Here is a 21,826-nt window from a genome sequence, read left to right as displayed (position 1 = left end):
AAACACGAGACAGCTGCATGCATACGGAAGCATATTGCACAGAAATAAGCTTGTTTTGCTAACTGCACACAATTTGCTGGTCTTTCAGTTTGTGTGTGTTTGTGTGTGTGAATAAAAACAAACCGAGAATAATGATGTTAAAAGAAAGTGACAGATTAGTTGGGAAAGTGAAGCGAGCAGTGACAAGCCTGTGTGGTCAGTCTGTCTGTTTCCTTTTTGTCATTCTAGCTTCAAAGTCTGAAGCAGTGGGAATGTTGGAGTGAACCAAATCCAACTCACTGTTTGTGCATACTTGAAGCTTTTTTCTTTACCACAATCTCTAAATATAAATTGCTTTGTCAGGTCAGGCGAAGTTGGAAAAATGAGATTGAAGCACTAACATAAACTTCAGTTATGGTATTTCTAGTGTAAGCTAGAAAGTCAAAGTAATTCTTTGGCTCGTATTATCAGCCAAGACGTTGCATATATAGCTGGGGAACAAATTGAAGGCCAGAAAAACCACATAAAGTACGTTGGCATGGTGCTTAAGGTCACTACAGCCCGTCAGAACAACTTCAGTGTAGTGGTGTTTTGAAGATGCTGGTGGAAAGTGTTGCCTAAACACACAGTCGCATTTAAGAAATCTTGAAATGCCGTAGTTCCTTATCAACAAATAGGCAGAAATTGAAGCAGCCTTTAGAGTTTACACATGTAAAGACTTCCACTTCTTTGTTATGTGTGTCCAGTGATGAAATCAATCAGTCCTGTGAGGTCTTTTCTTTGGAAAATGTAGAAATACAGTTACCCATTAACTGCATGCTTTCTGTCTTAGTGAGAAAGTTTCCATCTTTATTTGTCTACGCACATATAACATTTAAAATGCAGCTTTATTTACTGTTGCAGTATTTTCAGTTGATCACAGATTTGGAAAATAAAATATTATCCCTTTGTTACCAGCACAGAAAACCTTATTCCCTTCTGGGAGACCGAGAGGACAGAGCACAGCTATTTTCCATAGTGTGCAGGGTAACATGAATGGAGGGATGTATGGATTTGTATGCTACGTTAAACTCTATTCTTTTCATCACACAAATTTTAGCCTCACAAGCAGGGATGCTGCTGGGCAGCATGCAGACACCTGTGGAGCGTGGAGCCTTTGTGTTTGTGAGAGTCTGCCTGTGGAATTTGTTTGTTTGGATGATTGCTGAGTACTGTACTGGCTCTGGTGTGCGCTGCACGTGTGTCCTGTTGAGTCTCAGGAGTGTTGGATGTGTGTTTGTGTAGAGCAGAGGACTTTGATGAATGTGTGCTCAAGCAGTGGCGCTGCCGCTCTGACATTTTTGTCCGTGTGCCTTTGAAAAGGTGGAACGCATTATTCATAGACAAGGACACATGCTGAGCAGCCGCTCACCTCTCCTTCATCCACAAAAGGCCTGCTGCCATGCCCATTCATGCCAATTAGTGCCAGTCTGCCTGTCTGTGTCCATTACAGCGGGCAGTTCACCTTCAGCGAACACAGCAGTATGGTTGTCTGTCCTAGATGTCGACACATGCAGCGACCATCCTAAAATCTGAGTGAATTCTTTTTTTTTTTCTGTCAAGGAGGGAAAAAAATAAAGTGTATGTGCACTGACAAACAACTCCAGCCACATTATGTATTAATATTTGTCTGCTCAGCCATTCTGTTTAGTGCTGTGATCTCTGCAGCACCTCAGACTCGCGCACATGCACCTGTCAGCATAGTTCTCAGCCTGACATCAGATTTTGAAAGCTCTTACTCATGTCAGCGGAGTCTGATTTTTTTTTCTTTTTCTTTTCTTTTTCGCATTTCTCCCACTTATATGAACAAATCATCAGATAAACATGGGCATCGCAAATTGACTTTTTGTATGAAAAATGGGATGGAAGGAAGGAAATCGGTTTAATAAGAAAAACTCTGTCAGTCACACTCTACATATGTTACATTGTAGGAGATAATAAAATAATTATAGAGCATAACTTTCTTCCCATCCAATTGGAAAATCTTATTTAGGGTGAGCTACTAAAATTCTTTATAGGTGCTGTTCACCTGCAAGCTACTTCTCAACCCACCTCCACTTCAGCTCTACAAAGTACAAAGCTTACCTGATGTATCTGACTAAAACACGCCTGCCACTGATTTGCTGTTGCTCTCCCCACCTAATGATTTGAATGTGTGCGGACAGAAGGGAGGGAATGCCCCCTAAACAGTGCCATATTGGCAAATTACTGCATCAGCTTTAACTATAGTGGTTCTGACTGAAAATTTTAATATGGGAAATTTTTTATTCTTTTCATCTTGAGTTTGATACCAGTAGAAGTACTAGTACAGGCCTATGGTACTTAGTGCATGATGTGTTGTTAGGTGGTTTCTAGGCAAAATACTGTCATCATAATACCGTGCTCATTTAAAGTTTTGTGATAATAAATTTTATGTTTTTGTTATGAAATTAAAATGATTCTATGCTTTATAAGGCGCTTTGGATGAATAAATGCTAAAAACCCTTTTAGCCTTATGTGATATAGATAAGAACCTGGTTCTTATCTATATCACATAAGTCAGGAAGGTACATTTTAGCAATCTGCATGCCCATTGGGTACTCAACCTGGGTGCATGTTTTGGTTGTTCAACTCCTGATTGTGAAGCGGGAGTTCACGGGCAAACAAACTCATTATGTGTATTATAGTAAGATTTGTCAGATGAGTCAGCAAGACAAACATTTTTAAAATGCCTAAAACAAAAAGTAGTGAAGGAAAGTAATGAAGCAACCATGAGTAAACTTTAAAAACCTTTAAAAAACAAACAAAAAAACCCCCAAACACACAGATTCAGTAAACCATTTCTTCATTATGTGAATATGAAAAAGTTTTTTGTTTTTTACAATTTTTGTTGCTTCATTAGCTTAGTGCAGGGGTGCCAAACATCTGACCCATGAGCTAAAATTGGCCTGCCCAAAGGTCCAATCTGGCCCACTAGATGGCTTAGATTTTTTTACTGTATTTTCATTAGTTTTACTACCAAAACTACAAATACTACATATTTATATATATATATGTATGTATGTTTGTATGTATGTATGTATGTATATATAGATATGTATAGATATGTTCATTCAATATTTTTATTCAGACATCTCAGGGATTAAATATATAAACCTCTAAGTAAAGTAAAGTAAGGGGTACAGTATTTCTTTTTTTACTCCTTTGGCCGACTTAAGATACAAATGGGCTGTATGCTTGCACTAACTCCATAGGACCACATGGGGTCAGCGTATGTAATTTACAGTGACCTTACTGGTTGTTGTTTTTTCTTCTTCTTTGTTTATTAACTACAGTCACTGGATAACTGGTTCTTCTTGTGAACCCTTTTACATTACACAATAAATTATGATTCAAGCTTGTGGAGAAATATTTCGATGTTCTTAAACACTAATTGAGTCATATTTAGAATTTAAAACAGGATTACTAATTGTATGTATTGCATTTCTTGAAGGGTTGGGGAAGGTGGTTGAATGGACAAAAGGGTTCTAGTTGTGTGGGCAGAGTGAATGAATAGATTGCATAATGGTGTTTGGATTACATTTATCTCTCTTTTTTACGCCTCTTTTCTGTCTTTTACTTTTATCTCCATTTTTCTCTCTTCGTTGGGGTCTTTTTTTTTTTTTTAACAGAAGATGAAAAAAACCCAACTCATGTTTTCTGTCTCCAGCTACCTCCCATCCCACATTTCTCTTTTACTCCCTTTTGTACTGCAACACACATACTCCGAACAGGATTATATATTGTCTTTGAAAAGATATCTGAGTGTTTATGTCTGCATTTGTTATTGAATAAGTGTGTTGGACTTTTGCCTGCATATTTGTGTGTCTGAATGTCAACGATGACTACTATTGTTTGCGTGAGTGTATGTGTGCCTGTGTGTGTGTGTGTGTGTGTACTCAGTAGGATTATGCAGCAATAGAGGAGCTTAGCAGTGATTTGCCCATCCATTCCAGTCCCTCCCTAATCCTGCAAACACACACATGCATACTTCTTTGTGTGTGTGACTAGCAGGGATCTAATAGTGTGTGTGGATTAGTAGGTTTGTGAATGGGATGTGGCTTGGGCCGAAGTAGCGCACTACACTGCCAGCAAGTTAACAGTCTGGCAGAGGGTTTGTGAGCGAGGGGAAAAATGAAAGATATTTGCAGACCGTGTAAATGCCCCAAAGTTCAGAGGGCACTATTAGCATAATTATGAAATGATTACAAAAGGTTCTGAATAATAGATTACTGACAGAACATTAGTTCATAAAGTCTGTCTGGCAGACACAGTTTGTGTGTATGAGTGTGTGACCATTAAATGGCTCTACACGTGCTCTCTCACCAGCTTGCGCACACATACACACACATAGTCACACATAGGCCCAGAGACAGATGGAAAGACATGGATAAACAAGGGAGCTGAGACTTTTGCCGACGGAGACGGGAGGGGATAGATGGGTAAAGAGAGCGTAGGATGGCGGGGGTTGCTGTTGTCATAACCACAGCGTGTGTGAAGTTTGCGTGGGCGACTGAGAGAGAGCGGCACAGAGATTCAGTGTGTGTGTGACAGGGAGAGAGAGCAGAGCAGTGTGTGATATGTATATGGGTGTGTGTGTATATATAGAAGCTTTTCATCAGTTTCCTTAGTGACTGGCTGTGACTGAGACTGTGCTCTGCAGAAAGGCAGAAGGCTGAGACAGAATAAGGCAGGTTTTGCAGTGAATTTTTCAGTGCACTTAACAATTCATTGATTATTGATGAGAGGAGATCATTGACTGAGGTGTCATGTTATGAGTGAGTCTTGTTGAAAAGCTCAATGCGTGTGTTTTGATTCAACCTTCATTCTGGCCATTTCTAATCAAACTCACTAAGGAGTGTGGCTTGTCAGTCAGGTCTGCATTAAAGTGCTTCTTGTTGTTTAAAGTGGAAAGATTATGTCAAATTATTGTCAATCAAAGAAAAAATGTGTGTTTTTCTAAAGCTGGAGATGTGCGATGATTATGATGTCGTGTTATACACATACAGCACATTCACCATGAAGCAGTTATGTACATTTGTAGGGATTCAACAGGACACTTTTATGCTAAAGGACAATGAGAAATGGGTTTTGAGGAAGGCAAGTCGTGCCAAGATTGAGCAATAGTGATGTTTTGGAAGCGTATTGGTTTCCAATTTTCAGTCACACCCAACTGAATCAGTTGTCTTGGTTGGGCTTCAGGCTACATTTGAAACAACAGGTATCATTTATCTTTAGATTCAGCAGTTGGCGAAAAGTTTCACCAAGGCTTCAGGCGAGACGGTCCACCTGATCAAAGGAGGGAGGCGTGCAGGGCTAGACTTCGGATCGCCAAGCAAGAAACTAAAATTTCTAATTTCTTTCTGCTCATTCTCTACTCCCACTTTGTCTCGCTCTCTTTGTCTTATCCTGCTTTCACTTGTAAACAAACCCACACAAATAGGGCTGCTCGATTATGGCAAAAATGATAATCACGATTATTTTCACTGAAATTGAGCTCTCGATTATTTGACGATATTTATTTAACCCTTTAAGACCTACCATAGAACCAAATCCGCCAGAGCTTATATATTTTTTTTTACATGTTGTAGTGGCATTTTTGGGAGCATTTCAAGTTGCTATACATCAATACAACTGTTATAGCCCATATTTTAATAATATGTATGCATTAAGTCCATAGTAAGTACATTAATTGCAAAAAAGTGCAATAAACTACAAAAAAATTGAAAATCGTTTTTGTTTGTTTTTTTTACATATATTTCTACTTGGGGAAATTTAAGGGGCTTATCCCTCAAAACTTTAAATACAAAAAAGTTGCAAAAAAATAGTTTACAACAACAGGAAATTTATTTTGAGTGTCTTCATAGTTTTATTTTGGAGATACAGCAATTTTTATATACTGCAGGAAAAACAAAAAACAATCCTATGATGCAAATTTGCAAAGAAAACAGCAGGTGCATCAAAACAAACTATTTCCAGCAGTGCAATTCGAGTTCTAAGCATCCCAGCAACTATTCAGAAAAGTATAGAGTCAAACATGACTTATAAAAACACCAGTATAGGCTTTTAAGGCCTACAAGTAAAAAACTACATTTTCCGCGAAAATGACGTCACTTCCGGTTTTGGACAGGAAATGGTGGACATGCGACAGTTCGCGTTGACGTCTGTTTCAATGTGGGAAGTGTTACGAACAGCTGATCGGATCGGCAAAGCGTGTTAAAATACTAAAATGTACTTTAATGTACTGAGACTTTATCATAGTTTGCATTGTATTTGATTTAAATGGAAAAACTAATGACTTGTTCTTCTAGTGAACTCTTCATACAGTGAATTATGATTCAAGCTTGCTGAGAAATATCTCTATGTTAGAAGGCTACAGGCTTACTAATCATATTGTATTTCTTGGGTTAGGGCAGGATGTTTAATGGACAAAATAGTCATAGTTGTGCAGTTTTTTGCTTTGCTTTTCCTCCTCAATCAGATATTTTGAGTTAATTCTTTTGAGCTTCATTTTGATGTTAAAAGACTCTTCGTTAACAACGTAATATTACGATTTTATAGCGCATATGCAGTGCATCATGAAGGATCATGATAAAATGCAGTGGTGTTGGTTACATTTCCAAAACTGCCTTCAAATTCCCCGATCTTAACATTTCTAAAGAAATGCACAATATGCAATTTCTTTAGAAATGCGTGGAATATTTTTGAAACAGGAAGGAAATTTCGCAACTTTCAGTGCCATAGCAAATCACGAACTGTGTTGTCAACATGAACGAAAGCCCAACCGTACTAGATGATCGCTTATCGGTAAGAATGCCCTATGAAAAATAAAATAAAAAGACTACAAATAAACTGTGACATTCCTGCTTTTTAAAACTCTTCACATTGAGCATTTTACTCTGTGTTTTATATGTTACCACATTCATTGCAAATATTGAAATGTCTCCTGCTGCCAGAAACTATGAATACCCAGTGTTGAACATTGGAACCCTGGAATGATATCAAGCTGACAGGAAGGCCAACTAAAACAAACAGGATGTCTTTTTAGTGCATGTTTAGACCAACTAAATCTTTCGGGAATCATTTTTCTGTAAGTTAGTTAGTCATTGCATGTGTGCGCACGTGTGTTTGTGTGTGTGTTAACATCCTATAAGAGAGTGCTCATTTCTCTTCTGTGCGTGCTACATCTCTTAGCATTGAAGAGCACATTTCATCTATATTTACTTCCAAATGGTCTTTTAACTAGGTCAGCTAACTAACGGAAATAGACTCCTCTACAATTGTAATCAGTCATACCATCTAGTGGTCAAAACTGGGAAATGCAGGCTTGTCGAATCCGAGCATGAAACCAACTATATCTGAAAAGGGGGACGAAAAGAGGTTCTGATTTTCCTTTTGCCTCCTTGATTTAATTCACAAACCCTTACACCTTTATAAACAAGACACCTTTCCTCGGTTCCTCTCCAGCATATATCAAATATGTCTGGCGTCACCGTGATCAGATCAGATCAGCCTTATATGCAAGTCTATCGGTGTGTCTCGACGAGTTTTCCATGTGTCACTCTTTCATGCGCTCACTCTGTTTCTGTCTGCCTCCCTCTCTCTAATCTCTACTACTCACTTTCTCCCTCCCTCCGCCTTTATCTCTCCCACAGTCCCCTCTCTGCCCTTCTCACTGTAACACCCTCCCACCCAGCCTCTCTCTCTCCCTCTCCCTCCCTTTCGTTCTCTTTCTCTGCTTGTAAGCGGTCTCTGGGCGTGCAGCCAGCTGGCATGTGTGTGTTTTTTGAATGAATACCTGATGAAGTTGGACGAGCGAACTGTGGGAGGGGCCCTGTGTGTGCTTGCGTGTGTGTGTGTGTGTGTGTGTGTGTGTGTGTGTGTGTGTGTGTGTGTGTGTGTGTGGGGCAGACAGTGTGAGAGCTCTGGCTCGCATTCAGCCCCTTGCATAATACACGTTGGAGCTCTGCATGCGGGACTCCCTCCCTGTGGGCGTGTGCTAGTGTGTGCTACCAGTTTTGTGTGTACGTTTGTGCGAGTGTGTGTGTGTGTGTGTGAGAGAGATCACCTGAGTGCTGTATTTCAGTGGTAGTGAGGGAGCTTCCTGCCTGCCAGATTTAGTAGAAGGTTGCTGGCTCTGTGTGTGTGTGTCTGTGGTGTCTGTTTGGGGGGAGGGGGGGGGAGAAAGGCAGATAGCAGTTTGTAGCACAAGTACACTGCTTGGGATTTACCGCCTGAGAGAGAGAGAGCGTGAGAGAGGGAGAGAGAGACTCGGGGTGCTTTACAAGGGACACAGCAGAGCAGGAGAAGGGAGCAGTTAAGGGAGCAAAGGAATGAGAGGGGGAGAGAAAGCATGCTGCAGAAGTGGGCTACTCCTGCTACCCTGGTAAGTACACTTCACACAGTTTTGCGCTCGCTCTGAATGAAGTGTGTATGGGAGCAGCAGAGTCAGCCTGTGTGTGTCTCAAATGCTTGTGGTGTTGTCTCACAGTATGCCTTTTGTAAATGCGTACTGCCCTAGTTTATCCTACAAACGTCGTTGCTTGTTTCTTGCATTCGTCCGTTCTCCTGAAGCTCTTCTCTTCTCTTCTCTTCTCTTCTCTTCTCTTCTCTTCTCTTCTCTTCTCTTCTCTTCTCTTCTCTTCTCTTCTCTTCTCTTCTCTTCTCTTCTCTTCTCTTCTCTTCTCACATTTTTCTCATTCTTCTCCTTCCATTGGCTCTCCCTGCCTGCCCGTCTGTGTGTCTGCCCCCTCTCCCTCCTCCCTACCCCAGCCTCCATCCACCCAACCATCCAACCAAGCTCAGGGCTGCCGAGGGGTGAGAAAGTGCAAGTCATGCAACACTGCCTAAGTGTTTGTTTTCTGAACAAGACTCTCTCTCTTTCTCACAGTCATTTATTTCTCTCCATCTCTATCTCCCTTTGTTTGTGTAACTCTTAACCACTCTCCCTCTTTCTCAGTTTCTCTCCGCCTTGCTACTCTCTTTCTCGGCCCCCCTTGAGCTTCTCTAACTCTGTGCCCATCTGTCATTGGCAGATCCTCCATCACTCTCTCACTATCTGTCCGTACTCCTATATGTGTGTTGTTTGTTGTTGTTTGTGTGCAATTACGAGCGGAGGATGACAGTGAATAAAGTGGCAGCCTTGTCAAAGTTCCCAGTCTGGCAAGGGTTCTTCTAATGTGCACACGCACACGCACACACATAGGCAGCGCCGTGCTTGCAAACACACACTCACACAGATGAATGCAAAACTACATCAACAAAAAGCTGCAGAGAAGCTTAGATCAAGAAATAAGAGAAGGAGAGACAGACAGTGAAGTATAAGCCTGTAGCAACACTCTACTTTCTAGTTGAACTATATTTAGCTGTGAGATAACACATCACGTTGGACTTATCCCTTTGATCATGATTATGATTATGACTGGGCAATCATGCACCCACACACACACTGAAAGGCATATACATTATGTGCAGCAGCATTTGCATAAAAAAAGTTGCAATAGCATGTAAAATGTAAACAAAACCCGAGTGAGATGATTTGCATTCATTTAAACCGTTATTTCATAAAAATATCTTGAAATGAGAAATGTGTTTATTAGAAAAACACTTGCTCATTTAACATTTGATGTCTGAAGAACATTTTGAAAAAGTTAGGATAATGTCACATTCACCACTGTGTTGCATCACCCTTTTTTAACAATACTATAAGTGTTTAGCAACCAGTTGCTGTAATATTTACCCATTCTTTATAGGATTTCAGCTGCGCAGCAGTTTACTCTTTTGTCTATTTCCTTTCATAAGGGAGTTGTTTAGAAGCAGCACTCTTACCATAGAGCCAGTATGTTGGTATATGTGCAAAATGTGGTTTGGCATTATCTTCCTGAAAAAGATTTCATCTGGATGGCAGTCTGTGTTGCTTTGAAATCTCAAATATTTCTCAGTATTAGTGGTTCTTCACAAATGGCCCCTGCCATGCTTCCCTATTTGAACTGTGTGCTGATAACAAGTCAGATCACCCCTCTTCTCTGAGGTCATTTTCCTTATAGTTTCCAAAAGATGTTAAAGTTGTAAAGTTCTTTATTTAGGTTGTTGTCCCAGCTTTCTCTCATATGTCTTTCCACGTCAAACTTTAGTATGTTAGTCTCCTTTGTCCTGTTTTACATTTTGTAGATAGCTGTATGTCTTCTGTGTTTTGTGTAGTTTGACATTGCTTGTCTTGTTGTCTTGATTGTTTTCTGCTGTGTCTTGCTACCCAGGCATTTCCTGTTTCCCCGATTACCCCTTAGTGTGTCTCTGTGTGTATAAATAATCATGTCTTCCCGTTGTCCTTTGTCACAGTGTCTATTACCTATCTTGTGTGCCGTCTGCAAGTTTTTGGTCATCGGTTGGATTTTTGCATGGACTTTCTAACCGCCTAATAAAAGGTGCATTTTCTGTTTAAACGAATCTGCCTCCTGAGACTGCATTAGGCTCCTTATCCTGCAAATCTCGTCACCTTTTAATCGTTCTATACGTTGTATTTCACTCACTCTGTAGAAGCAGAGATGCCATGCTGGCCTGCCATTTTCAGCATCTTGGGACTCAGTGTCTTGTCCAAGACACTTGGGCTTGTGCAGGAGCGTATGATTAGTGGCCAGCCCGCTGTACCATCTAAACCGCAGCTGCTCAGAAAGTGCAGCCGCATTTCTGGATCTTGTTTATATAAATATTTTTTTCTTTTTATGGTAGAGCTTGAGCTGGCATTTGTGGATACGACGATGAAATGTGTCGACTAGGACTGGTTCACAACTGACAGGAAATACCACTACAGAATCTTGTGCTTTTGGCCTCATCCCTTGCATGCAAAGATTTCTCAGGGATGATTGTCAAATTAAAAGACATAATTTTTTTAAATTGCTGAAATATTTGACACCTTTCCAGAGTGGGTAAACACCTCCCCCATCTTTAACTCTGAATGTCAGGTTCTCTGGATGTTTTATGTAATTGACCTGTTTCCATAGCTCTAGGTGCTTTTTAATATTTTTGTCTTTTTACTCCTCCACTAACCCTTTTCAAACTTGCTTCTGGCTTCAAATTCATTATTTAAACAGCATCTCAACTTTTTTGGAAGATCATTTGTAGTTTAGTTTTGCTTGTTTACCAATGCTCAGTTTATACACTACTGATATATTTGTTTTTATTCCTTTGCATATTGACTTGTTTCCAGATCGACACAAAGTTTCATTTTTTTGTATGTCATACATCATATTCTGAAATTTAATGATAAATTGGAATGTTTTCAAAAATTGTAATGCAAACAGATGCACTGTAGCAAACACTGATCGTGGAGCCTCACCAGAATTTCTGTGTCTAGATGTCCACAACGTGTCTGCTGTATGTTGACTTAATAAGCCAATATGCTTATTACAGTGCTCCTGGGTAGAGATGCAAAGTATAATGGGTTTTTCTTGCTTTGATGGGAGTTTAATTGGATTGTGTTTATTCTGTAGTCACTACAAGTCACTGTTATTTAACAAGATCATATATTTGGGTCATTAGCGAACTGCATTCTGCAGATGTTTGATATAACTCACCAAATAGAGAATGTAAATGTTTGATAAGGGATCCAGTGGTTTTAGAACTCAACAAACATGGGAATTTTCCCAACTTGAAAGCAGTTACAGATCGAAAGTGACAACTACAACTAGAAACTGTAATAATGGATGTATTGGAAAGATAACATCAGCATTCAACATATTTAGTATATTATAGAGGCCTGTTTGACAGATGCATGCAAAGATTTGAGTGAGCAGCTTTTAAAATTATCATTCACTCTATTTGTAGATTTTTAAAGAACTTCCTCATCAGTTTGTACATAGTTTTGCATATAATTTGTCATTGTAGGGTTAGGTCCTCCAAAACAACTGAGAGACTCTCCAGAAGTTCTTCTATGAATTTGAGTTGTTTCATTGTTTTCCCATCTCTTTGTGTAATCCAGGACTGACTTTGTAATGCTGAGATCAGTGCTCTGTGGGGACCATGCAGTCTGTCACAGGACTCCTTGTTCTTTTTGTAGCTGCAGATTTTTCTTTCTCTTTTTTTTTAGGTGGATTCTGGCCACTGGAACTTTTTCATAGCTGTTATAACTCTTAAAAATAAGTCATCTCTGTTGATGTCTGCATTGCAGGAACTAGAACCTTTCAGAGTTCTTAAAGCCCTGCATTTTGGGGTCTTTGACATACATGTGTGGTGGAAAAATCCAAGTAAGCAACAAAAAGGGGGGAAATGGAAGTCATAAAGCATATGTCAGATTTTCTAGTTTGGGCATCCACCCACAGTGAAGCAATGTAGTATGTGTAGATGAAAATTGGCAGCTTTTTCAGTGTACCGGTACTATATATGCCACTAAGTTAAAGACAACAGCTCAACTTTAATGCTAAAAAGAGACTTTTTTTGTATTTAATATGCCAGTTTTTCAGCGATAGTTTGGAAGGATATCGATTTGTTAGAGATACAGTATGACAGTCCAGTCCAGTGTTTAAGTAAATATTTTGTAATTGTTGTATTAAACAGTCATAGTTGTGGGTGGCCTTATGACTTCTGTTGTGGCGCCATAACCACAATGCACTCCATTACTGTGAGAGTAAAACATAAAGTGTTTATAAATTATAGATTGCCTTTTAAGGTGAGGGTAAGTCTCCAGGAGATTAATGTTCATGAGTACTGTGTCCTCTGAAGTAGCAACTGTGAGAGAAAGGTGGCATATATGAACCTGCAGTGAGTGAAAAATGCCAGTATTTGCTGACCTGCACACAGGTTTTGGTAAGGTGGAGAAGCGTGTTTGTGAGTGTGTGTATAGAGAAAAAAAAGGCTCAAGCACATGGAGGACAGGCAGCTTGGGTTACAGGTCATCTGATATCTACACACACCCACACCACAGCGCACAGTCCTGCACGTACACACTGCAAGCTCAGCAAGATTCAGGTGACTTAGCTTTTCAGCGAATGTGTGTTTGAGTGTCACTTTCAGTGAAGCAGTCCTCTCTTTGTGCAATGTAGGTCAGCTGAGCCTGCTCTCTCGATCCCTCTCCACGTCTCCCATGCATCTTAAGCTTTTCCTCACTCTCATACCCTCTGCTCTCCAGTCTTTCTCACCTCCCTGCCTCTGTTTATCCCTTTCTCGACCTTCCTCGGTCTCTTCCCTCATTAACTGTTGTTGTAGCCATGCTGTTTTCTTTTTTCTTTCTTTAAGATACCAAAGTTTCCCACAGTGGATGCGAGAAGGGGATTTACAGTGGGAATTACTCTTTTGTTCTACTTTGAGTTCTTTTTCTTTCTCTTTTCCACTATGAACACTTCTTTCTGGCTCTTAGTAACACTGCAGGATAAAATGGAAGCAACCGGGAGGATTATGAAGTTAGCATTGGTGTCTCTGCTCCCGCAGCACAGCTGTGATTTCTAGTTATATTTGTATATTTAAATGCTTTATAATTTCCCACATTACCTTTAATGTGACATGATAGTACACTTTTCCAGCAGAAGTTGTTCAGTAGCTGCTATGCTATTGTTGTCATGACTTGTTTACCTGATTTTTGTCTAAGGTTAACTATTATTTTATGTTGCACATATAAGATTTCTCTTGGAGTACAACCATTTTCATGTGTCTGAATCAGTTGTGACAAATTGATGCTGCCACAGACAGCAGCATGAGCAGATCTGAGCTGCATGTACCGACATTGTCCGTGTTTGAGGTGACAGCTGATATGAAATGTCTCTCATCTTTGAACACTCAGGCATATAACGTTCCCTTTACCTTAGAGTCTTAAGTTGAGCAAGAGCTTGTTGAGTTGTTTTTACGTAGTAGATTCGGATTCCTTTATTGTCAGTCAGTCAGTACATCACAGATGCATTGCTGAATGAAGTTATGAGTACAGAAGGGAAGAAAAACCACCAAAAACATCACAATAAAGACAGAATGAGGTTAAGATTATAGGGCAACTGACTATTACACATGAACAGTAAAATAAGATAAATAAAAATAGTATTGCACGGTGTATACAAACTCTTTAAGACTGAGGTGAGGTCAGCTATTGGATTGATGTGCATTATTGTCTCTGTTTTTGTATTTTGTGACTAAACAGCGTGACTGAGGTTAGGTTTGCTGGAGAGACATGTCAAAGATTTGTTGCAAAAGGATTCCAAGAGTGTACAAGTGAATACTAATGTAGAAAATAGGGAGCATAAAACCATTAAATGGAAGAATGATAATTGAGAATGGTTATGTAGTAGGAGAGGTGGACAGGCTGAGGCAAGAGAGTCAAGTGGAGGTGGAGTGACAGAGAGGAGACAAAGAGGGAGATACAGAGAGTGCATCTCAGGGCTAAAAGCTCAGCGATCAACATTCCCTCTCAGCACACATCTGAATCATGCCGGCTCGATTAAACAGATAAAGTATATACTTGAATAAGCGAGTGTGCGCTGTGTACCATGAAACAAAGGCTGCTGTGTGCTCCGTGCGAATGTGAATATGCATGTGTGTTTAATCAGAATCAGAATCAGAATACTTTATTGATCCCTGGGGGAAATTATTTTTTGTTACAGTGCTCCATTTTAAACCAACTTTAAGACAAGACAGACAATACGCTAACTAAGAATAGTACAATATATACATATATATACATACATACATACATAAGTCACTTATAAATAAATATTTGGAAAAGAAACATGTGTAGTTGTAGCAGCAAACAGTGTGTTAAGTGGATGCGTTGTACAGGGAGATGGCCACAGGCAGGAATGATTTCCTGTGTCGTACTCCTACTCCTACGCCTGTTTCTGCAGCTGTGTTGTAGTAGCATTACAACACGTCTTAAATTACAGGAATCTGCTTGAGCTGCATGATGTCCCTCGCTCTAGAGAACACACATTTACACACATACTGTGTGTGGGGGAATTAGCTAAGAAGGCAGTGGAAGCCTCCAAAGTTTGGTTGAAAAACTACATTTTTGGGGGTTTTTTTTAGCAACTTTAGAGTAGGACTCAAATTGAGAACCACTAACTGTTAAAATTTAATGCAGTATTGTATTTTATTTGATGATATTGCCAAACCAGCTAAATAAATGCAGCTGTAACCTGTTTTTAATCAGTTTCCTCAGTCCCGTTTGACACGTTTTAGTGAATGGATGGATGGTCCACATCTTCCATCCATCTTCTTCATTAAAGACGCTTTTAGAAAAAGAAAAGTATTTTCAGATGTTAATCATCTGGTTCCTTATTGGGCAAAAATAGTGAAAACCTTTACTTTTATTTTGTCAAGTCCATCCATTTTCTTAACTGCATTTCCAGTTAGGGGATTGTTTGGCGCCACAACCTGTCCCAACTGTCATAGGGCCAAAGACAGGCTACGCTCCGGACAGACTCTCAGTCCATCACAAGGCTTTTTTCAGTCTGTAGCATCACTTAGGCGTTGATATAATTTGCTGTTTTACTGCAGAAATGGACGGTTTTCTAAATGTGTAACTGTGCAGGCGGTCACAGAAACCAGGGACGGTACAAACTCACTGACTCTACAAAGAACAAATAAATTGGTGAGCCGTGCAGCAGTGTGTTAGTGAACGATATGTGAGCTGCGTGTGCGTGTCTGTGTGTGTGTCTGTATGTGAAGTTGTGCTGTGCTTCAAGAAAAAAAACACGTGTCAGCATAATTGAATATACACAGGTGTCAGTGTTTGAGTAAGCAAGCGGTTCATGCTCGGTGTTGTGTGTGTGTGTGTGTGTGTGTGTGTGTGTGTGTGTGTGTGTGTGTGTGTGTGTGTTGGGGATGTATGTGCTTGAAATTCCTCTACATTATTTATGAGTTTCACACTGAGCTTCCCATCTTTCACAGTAGGGGATGCTCGCAAACAGATGGCACACACAGGCACATGCACACACATGTGGTACACTCATTTATGGTATACACACAGGCTTGTAATCAAACTCTTATTATTAGTCATTTACTGAAAGTGCCTGGTTATTGTTGCTTGGAGTGGTCATTTTTATATTAGCAGGGTCTCTTTTCTTGAAATTGCAGTTACCCATGACTGACCTGTGTTGCTGTTATTCACATTGTTACATAAAACACCTCCATATCCACACAATCTACAGGTCACGCTTGTTGCAGTGGGCTTTTTGTATTTGTTAGCCTCCTAATTCTCATCTTTGTCACCTTTTTAGAGCTGTTACTTGACCTCCCGAATGTCCTGCTGGCTTATTCTTCGTAGTTCAAAACGTTGTCCTTTTATGGATTTGTTGGTGCTAAAGTGTTGTTCCATTGTTAAATTTGTTGTTGCAGAAGTTGTTTTGCTCAGACACATTATTAACCTGTCTGTCTTTATAGGTCTGTAGATGCGCTGCATTCACTAGAAGGGATTTTGAAAATGGCTCTGTCATTATAGTTGCAGTCTTGCTGAAAAAAAAGCACAGAATAAGAATTATAAAGTATTCTCCTATTCATCAGTTAACGAGCCACACCTTTTCTAACCATCTATTTTTTCCTCTCTCTTCCACAGGATTGTGCTGCGTGCGGGCAGACTTTCTTTCACAAGGAGATGATTCCTCATGAAGTGCGACGCACTCGGCCCCCCATCGTCCTCTGCGACAGCGGCAGGTTTGACGTTGTGACGCTCTCCACCTCCACGCTGAGCTCACCCATCAGTCGCTAAAGATCCCCGGACGGAACGGACCGCCCTTCCCCCTCCCCTTTTAACCAACCCTCCATATCGTCATCCCCATCTTTAATCCTTCCTCACCTGCTTGTTAGGGCCTGGATTTTTTTTGTCAAGAAAAGGCCTTGGGTGAAGTGGATAGAGAGGGAAAAGAGACAAGATTGGGGAAGTTTCATTTTGTGGCTAATTAATATGAAATAAAGGACCGGACATCAAAAAGTGAGAAAGCGAACAAAAGCGACAACGAAAGTGAAAGAACGAGGAAGCAAAACAAGGGAAAAAAAGAAAGCTGTAGTCCAAAACTCGAGGAAGGATAACGCAAGTATAGTTGAGGGGCGTGAGGTGAAATCAGCATGAAGTCCAACCAGGAGCGCAGTAATGAATGTCTGCCCCCAAAGAAGAGGGAAATCCTCTCTAGCACGCTACCATCTGAAAATCGCTCACCTATCATGCCACCTGCCACTGAGAGCCAGCGCTCAGAAAACATGACCTGGCTCGCCAGTGTGGCTGGTGGGAACGAGAGCAGTGTGGGTGCGCACCGTAGCTCCAGTCACTCTGACGGATCGCAGTATAAATCTCCCTCCTCCATATCAGACTCTTTGACCTCTGCCTCCTCACTGAGGGTGGTCTCATCTCTTCCTACAGTGTACACATCCCACCTGCCACAGACCACAGTTGGAGGAGCTGTCCATTACACCCATCTGCCTCACAATATGCAGTTTATAGCCTCACCTTACACTGCCCCATACAGTTACATCCCCTCTCAATTGCTTCCTCCTCCACCTCCTCCCCCCCTGTCCTCCTCTTCCTCGGCTGCACAGAGACCCTCACACACAGAGACGGCCTCTGCTCCTTCACAGGCCTCCAAGCAGGACCAGCAGCGAGCATCCACAGGACGTACCTCCATGCCTCCTCCTTCTACAGACCCTGTCCCTCACCATGTTCAAATATCAACATCCCCACGGACTGTGCCATCATCCCATCACCAAGGAGGCACTCACCTTTCGCCCCACTCAATGTACCCTCACCATACTTTGGGACACAGCATGTCTCAGGTGGTGGTGCAGTATACGGATGGACCCACCAGAAAAGAGCAAGGTGGCTCTCAGAGACCCAGAGAGCTCCACAATGGAGAGCTGGAAAGGGGCCGGCGGTATGCCGCGCCACTCGAGTCTAACATCTCCAAGTCAGGGAGCAAATCACGGGATGCCACATCCTCTTTGTCTTCCTATGAGGCTCGACAGATGGTTCTGCCAACAGACTACTCTCCGCATGATCCATCAGGGCTGAGAACCTCTGTCATGTTAATGCCCAACAGCCATGGGGACCACCAGCTGGTACCACCCAGAGCCAGCCCTGAGAAGGTGACAACTTCAGCCCCTGCACACCTGGAGAAAAGTGGCAACATCATGGGCAAGCCTGTCAGTCGTGCTCCATCCTTATCCAGCACCACCTCCTCTTTCACATTTCCACCCCCACTAAGTGTAGACAGCCTGAAAGCTGCTGTCAGCACACTGCCACCCCAGACCGTCATCCAGACCACCCACAACGCCACAGAGCCACTCTCAATGGGGCTCTCTTCCACCAGTATCTACCCTCAGCAACCTATTATCGGCTATATTGCAGGAGGCAGTGGTAGCAGCTACCACACCAGCCTACAGCAACACTTACTCATTCCAGGCCCCCAACCGGTCATCATCCCTGTCAGTGGAGGTGGAGTCACAACATTGGAGCCTGTAACCTCCCATGTTACATCATCTACCCAAGCTGCACCTTTTCCTACTACACTCCCACATACGTACATTGCCGCCACCGCCCCCAAAGGAGAAACTCTGGAGACCCACACTGGCTCATTTCACCAGGATGCCCCAGGTGCAGTGGTCCAAGCCCAGCTTCATCTCCCCATTGTTCCTGCTCCACCAGGGCTGGTGGCGACCTCCGCCGCACATCCTCCCTCTAGTACGGTGCTGCCTCCCTCGCTCCCCCCATATTTCATCAAAGGTTCCATCATCCAGTTGGCTGATGGCGAGCTGAAACGTGTGGAGGATCTGAAGACAGAGGACTTCATCCAGAGTGCTGAGATCAGCAGCGAGTTGAAGATAGACTCGTCCACAGTGGAGCGCATTGAGGGGAGCCACACCTCGCCCAACTTTGCTGTGGTTCAGTTCTCCGTTGGTGAACACCGTACACAGGTGAGGGAAAAAATCTGAAACATTTAACAGACATCGCAGATTCAGGAGTCCAGTATCGCAATCACACGTTTCCTTAATCAGTTTATCACGTACAGGGGTGTTTTTACAATTTTGAGAAACTAGCTTATTTGCTTTCTTGCTAAGCAATAGCATCGTCTTATCTTACAAACTTTAGCTGCTGGTTAGCTTAGCATGAAGTCTCCTCTGACTAACAACAAGATTCTTAAAATTCACTGCTCTAGCACGTAACCTCACCATGAAACTGTGATGTGTTCGCCTTTTTTTGCAAAGGAATTAAACAAACAAGATAGAGGTAGAGCAGGTCATTTGCTAATCGAAAGGTTCCCCGTTCCTTCAGTCTTTCCCAAGACACTGACCCTGATGTGTTTACTGATGTGCGAGTGGGTGCTTGAGAGGTAAAAAGTGCTCGAAGGAATAAAAAATTACACTGCTGTGTGAATGTGTGCGAATGAGTAAATGCGACTTACAGTTTAAAATCACTTTGAGTGTTCGCTCTTTAGCAGCAGAAAAGTGCGAGTAGTGGTAGTAAGTAGCAGTCCATTTATGGTCTTAAATTTAATGTGCTGATTAAAGTTTATTTGTGTTTACCTTCTCACACAGCTAGGATATTTGTTTCCCCTTTGCATACATTGTTTTAATGTTTGTAATAATGTGATTTAATAATTTCTCAAAATGTTCACATGTGGTTTCACGATCTTTACAGAGCTCTGTTTGCATGAGGTTGTCAAAGTTTGATTTATCTCATTCATGCACACAAACATGTAAATAAAAAGTTACTCGGTCCTTTGGCATTTTCCAGGTGGGACCGAGGTACCAGCACACCTAAATCTAGTATGTGACTAATCTAGTATCTGGCTAAACAGTCCAGTTCTGGTTTTATTTTTAAGTTCTGTGAGCTTAAAAATAATCTATAATAAGGCTTCTATGTGTATCATCGTCTTCCACAAATGTTTAAAGTTTTCAAGGTATTGAGGACTGGAATCTACTTCAGGTTGTCTTAGTTAATTAAAGCCATGTAAATGTGTTGATATATTGCTACATGTAATGCTTTGCATATTTAAAGTGCTGATTTATACATTTGAATTAGCAAAGAAATAGAGCTTTCTGTAATTTATTCTACCAAAGTACCAGCTGTTGTAAAGTTCTTCTGTAGGAAAAGTACATCCTTGACTTACTGATGCTACTTTTAGCAAGATTAACTTTTTCACTCTTCTTTTGTACATTTGTCCATCAGTCTTTGACATTTTCTTGCTGATGTTTTTGACCTCTCTTCTGGTCATCCTTCAGTTGCTAGGTGTTTGTAGGTTTTCTTTATGTACTGTCTATTTTAAAGCCTTCCACCTCATTTCAGTCGGATTGATGTCTGGGCTTTGACGAAGCCTTTCCTTAAGCCTTCATTTCTTCTTTTGCCACCAGTGCTTGGTAGATTTGCTCCTGTGCATTAGATCGTTATCCTGTGCAGAAATATTCAACTGTGGGTTAACTTGAACTTTGGTAAAGGTGACTTTATGTTATCTTCATATCTTCATTCATTAATAGGCAGATGTTTGGCTCTGATGTTTTTCCCCTTCCACTAAAGTTCTCTTTTTTCTTTTATCTCTTTCCGATCAGTCATGTGCAATTTGACGCTAATAGTTACCTGCAGACCCCGAGATGACATGTTGGTGGTCTTTTTTTATTTTTTACATTTTTTTAGTGGTTAAATTGTCCTTTTTTGGGACATTTGTTTACTTCTTTTCTTTTCTACTCTGCCACAGTTAAATACAAACATACTTGAATCTCTCATTAACATTGATTATTGATTGTTGGGGTTTCCTCTATATTATTGTAGAGTCTTTACCTTATAGTATAATATGTGCCTTGAGGCAACCCTTGTTGCGATTTGAAGCTGTATAAATACATTTACATTTAAATGTGAATTGCAGCAATCTCTTAATATCCGATATTATGCCACAGTTTATCTTTCGGGTTTTTATAGGAACACTTGCGCTCACGTACACTCATGCAGCCTTCGCCCTGTCTTTGAGGATGTGCGTTGAAGCCAGTTAATCTTTTTCATCTGTCCATGCTGCGACTCGTCCACCCACACAGCACATCTCTAACCATCTCTCTCGCCCCCAGCTGCTCTTTGATGTCGTACCCCACAAAAGCTGACCATCTTTCAAAGACTTCTCTTTCTCTCTTGTGCTCCTTCAATGGTTCCTAGAGCTGGGCGATATGAGATTTTTTCATATCACGATATGTTTTTTTCATTTCAGGCGATAACGATATCTATCACGATATAAGCCAAATAACTATATTTGTAAGATTTAAATGTGCCGTTGCTCACAAGTAAAATGTGAAATAATCAGCAGCTTGTTTTTATTTAAAATTCAAATTCAAATTTTTTTTTTATTTGTCACGTACACAGTCATACACAGTACGATATGTAGTGAAATGTTAAATATTTATTTCCCATAATAAGTTCAACAGGGTAGATGTACTTAAGGAACATGAGACTTTTTCAGATAAATAAAGGCAAATATTGCAAACTACACAAAAGGCAGCCGCTAAAGCGTTTAAGTTTCAAAATAGGACAAACGAAACAGACTAAATTGTCAATTCCACTTAGAAACAAAATATTAATTCTAAAAATAAATCTTAGTTTGTTTTACAGAAGAACAGACAAAACTGACTAACTTTTGTCAATATCAAATAAACTGAGAACTAAAAGGAAATTCTCAATCTCTCCTTGTTGTATAGCTGAGCTTTTCAAACAGTTTTAACAGTTACTTTAGTCTGACAAAAGCCGAATGACGAATTAGCGCTTCCAGTCAGAGACTGAGGCTACGTCCACACGTACACGGGTATTTTTGAAAACGGAGATTTTCCGTTTTCGTTTTAAAAAATAATC

General features: G+C 40.9%; 1 protein-coding gene across 4 annotated transcripts in view; it reads left to right on the top strand.

Moving 5' to 3' along the window:
* The window catches only part of atxn1a (ataxin 1a), a 118,392-nt gene that overhangs the window by 87,168 nt on the left and 9,398 nt on the right, over nt 1-21,826 (top strand). For 3 of the 4 annotated variants that reach the window (XM_085261301.1, XM_085261303.1, XM_085261302.1), the window contains exon 4: nt 16,565-18,912. In XM_085261301.1, the coding sequence (XP_085117427.1) occupies nt 17,074-18,912 (1,839 nt within the window). In that variant the 5' untranslated portion in view covers nt 16,565-17,073. Of the gene's footprint in view, nt 1-7,836; nt 8,423-16,564; nt 18,913-21,826 lie in introns of those variants that run through there. The other variant, XM_085261304.1, reaches the window with a different exon arrangement.

This window comes from Mchenga conophoros, linkage group LG22 (genome assembly GCF_057382185.1).
Source record: "Mchenga conophoros isolate Kocher_MC1m ecotype Shallow Benthic linkage group LG22, M_conophoros_male_GT1.1, whole genome shotgun sequence".
Classification (NCBI taxonomy): Eukaryota; Metazoa; Chordata; class Actinopteri; order Cichliformes; family Cichlidae; genus Mchenga; species Mchenga conophoros.
The sequence above is the reverse complement of the archived record's forward strand: the minus strand, read 5'-3'. Positions and strand labels throughout refer to the sequence as shown.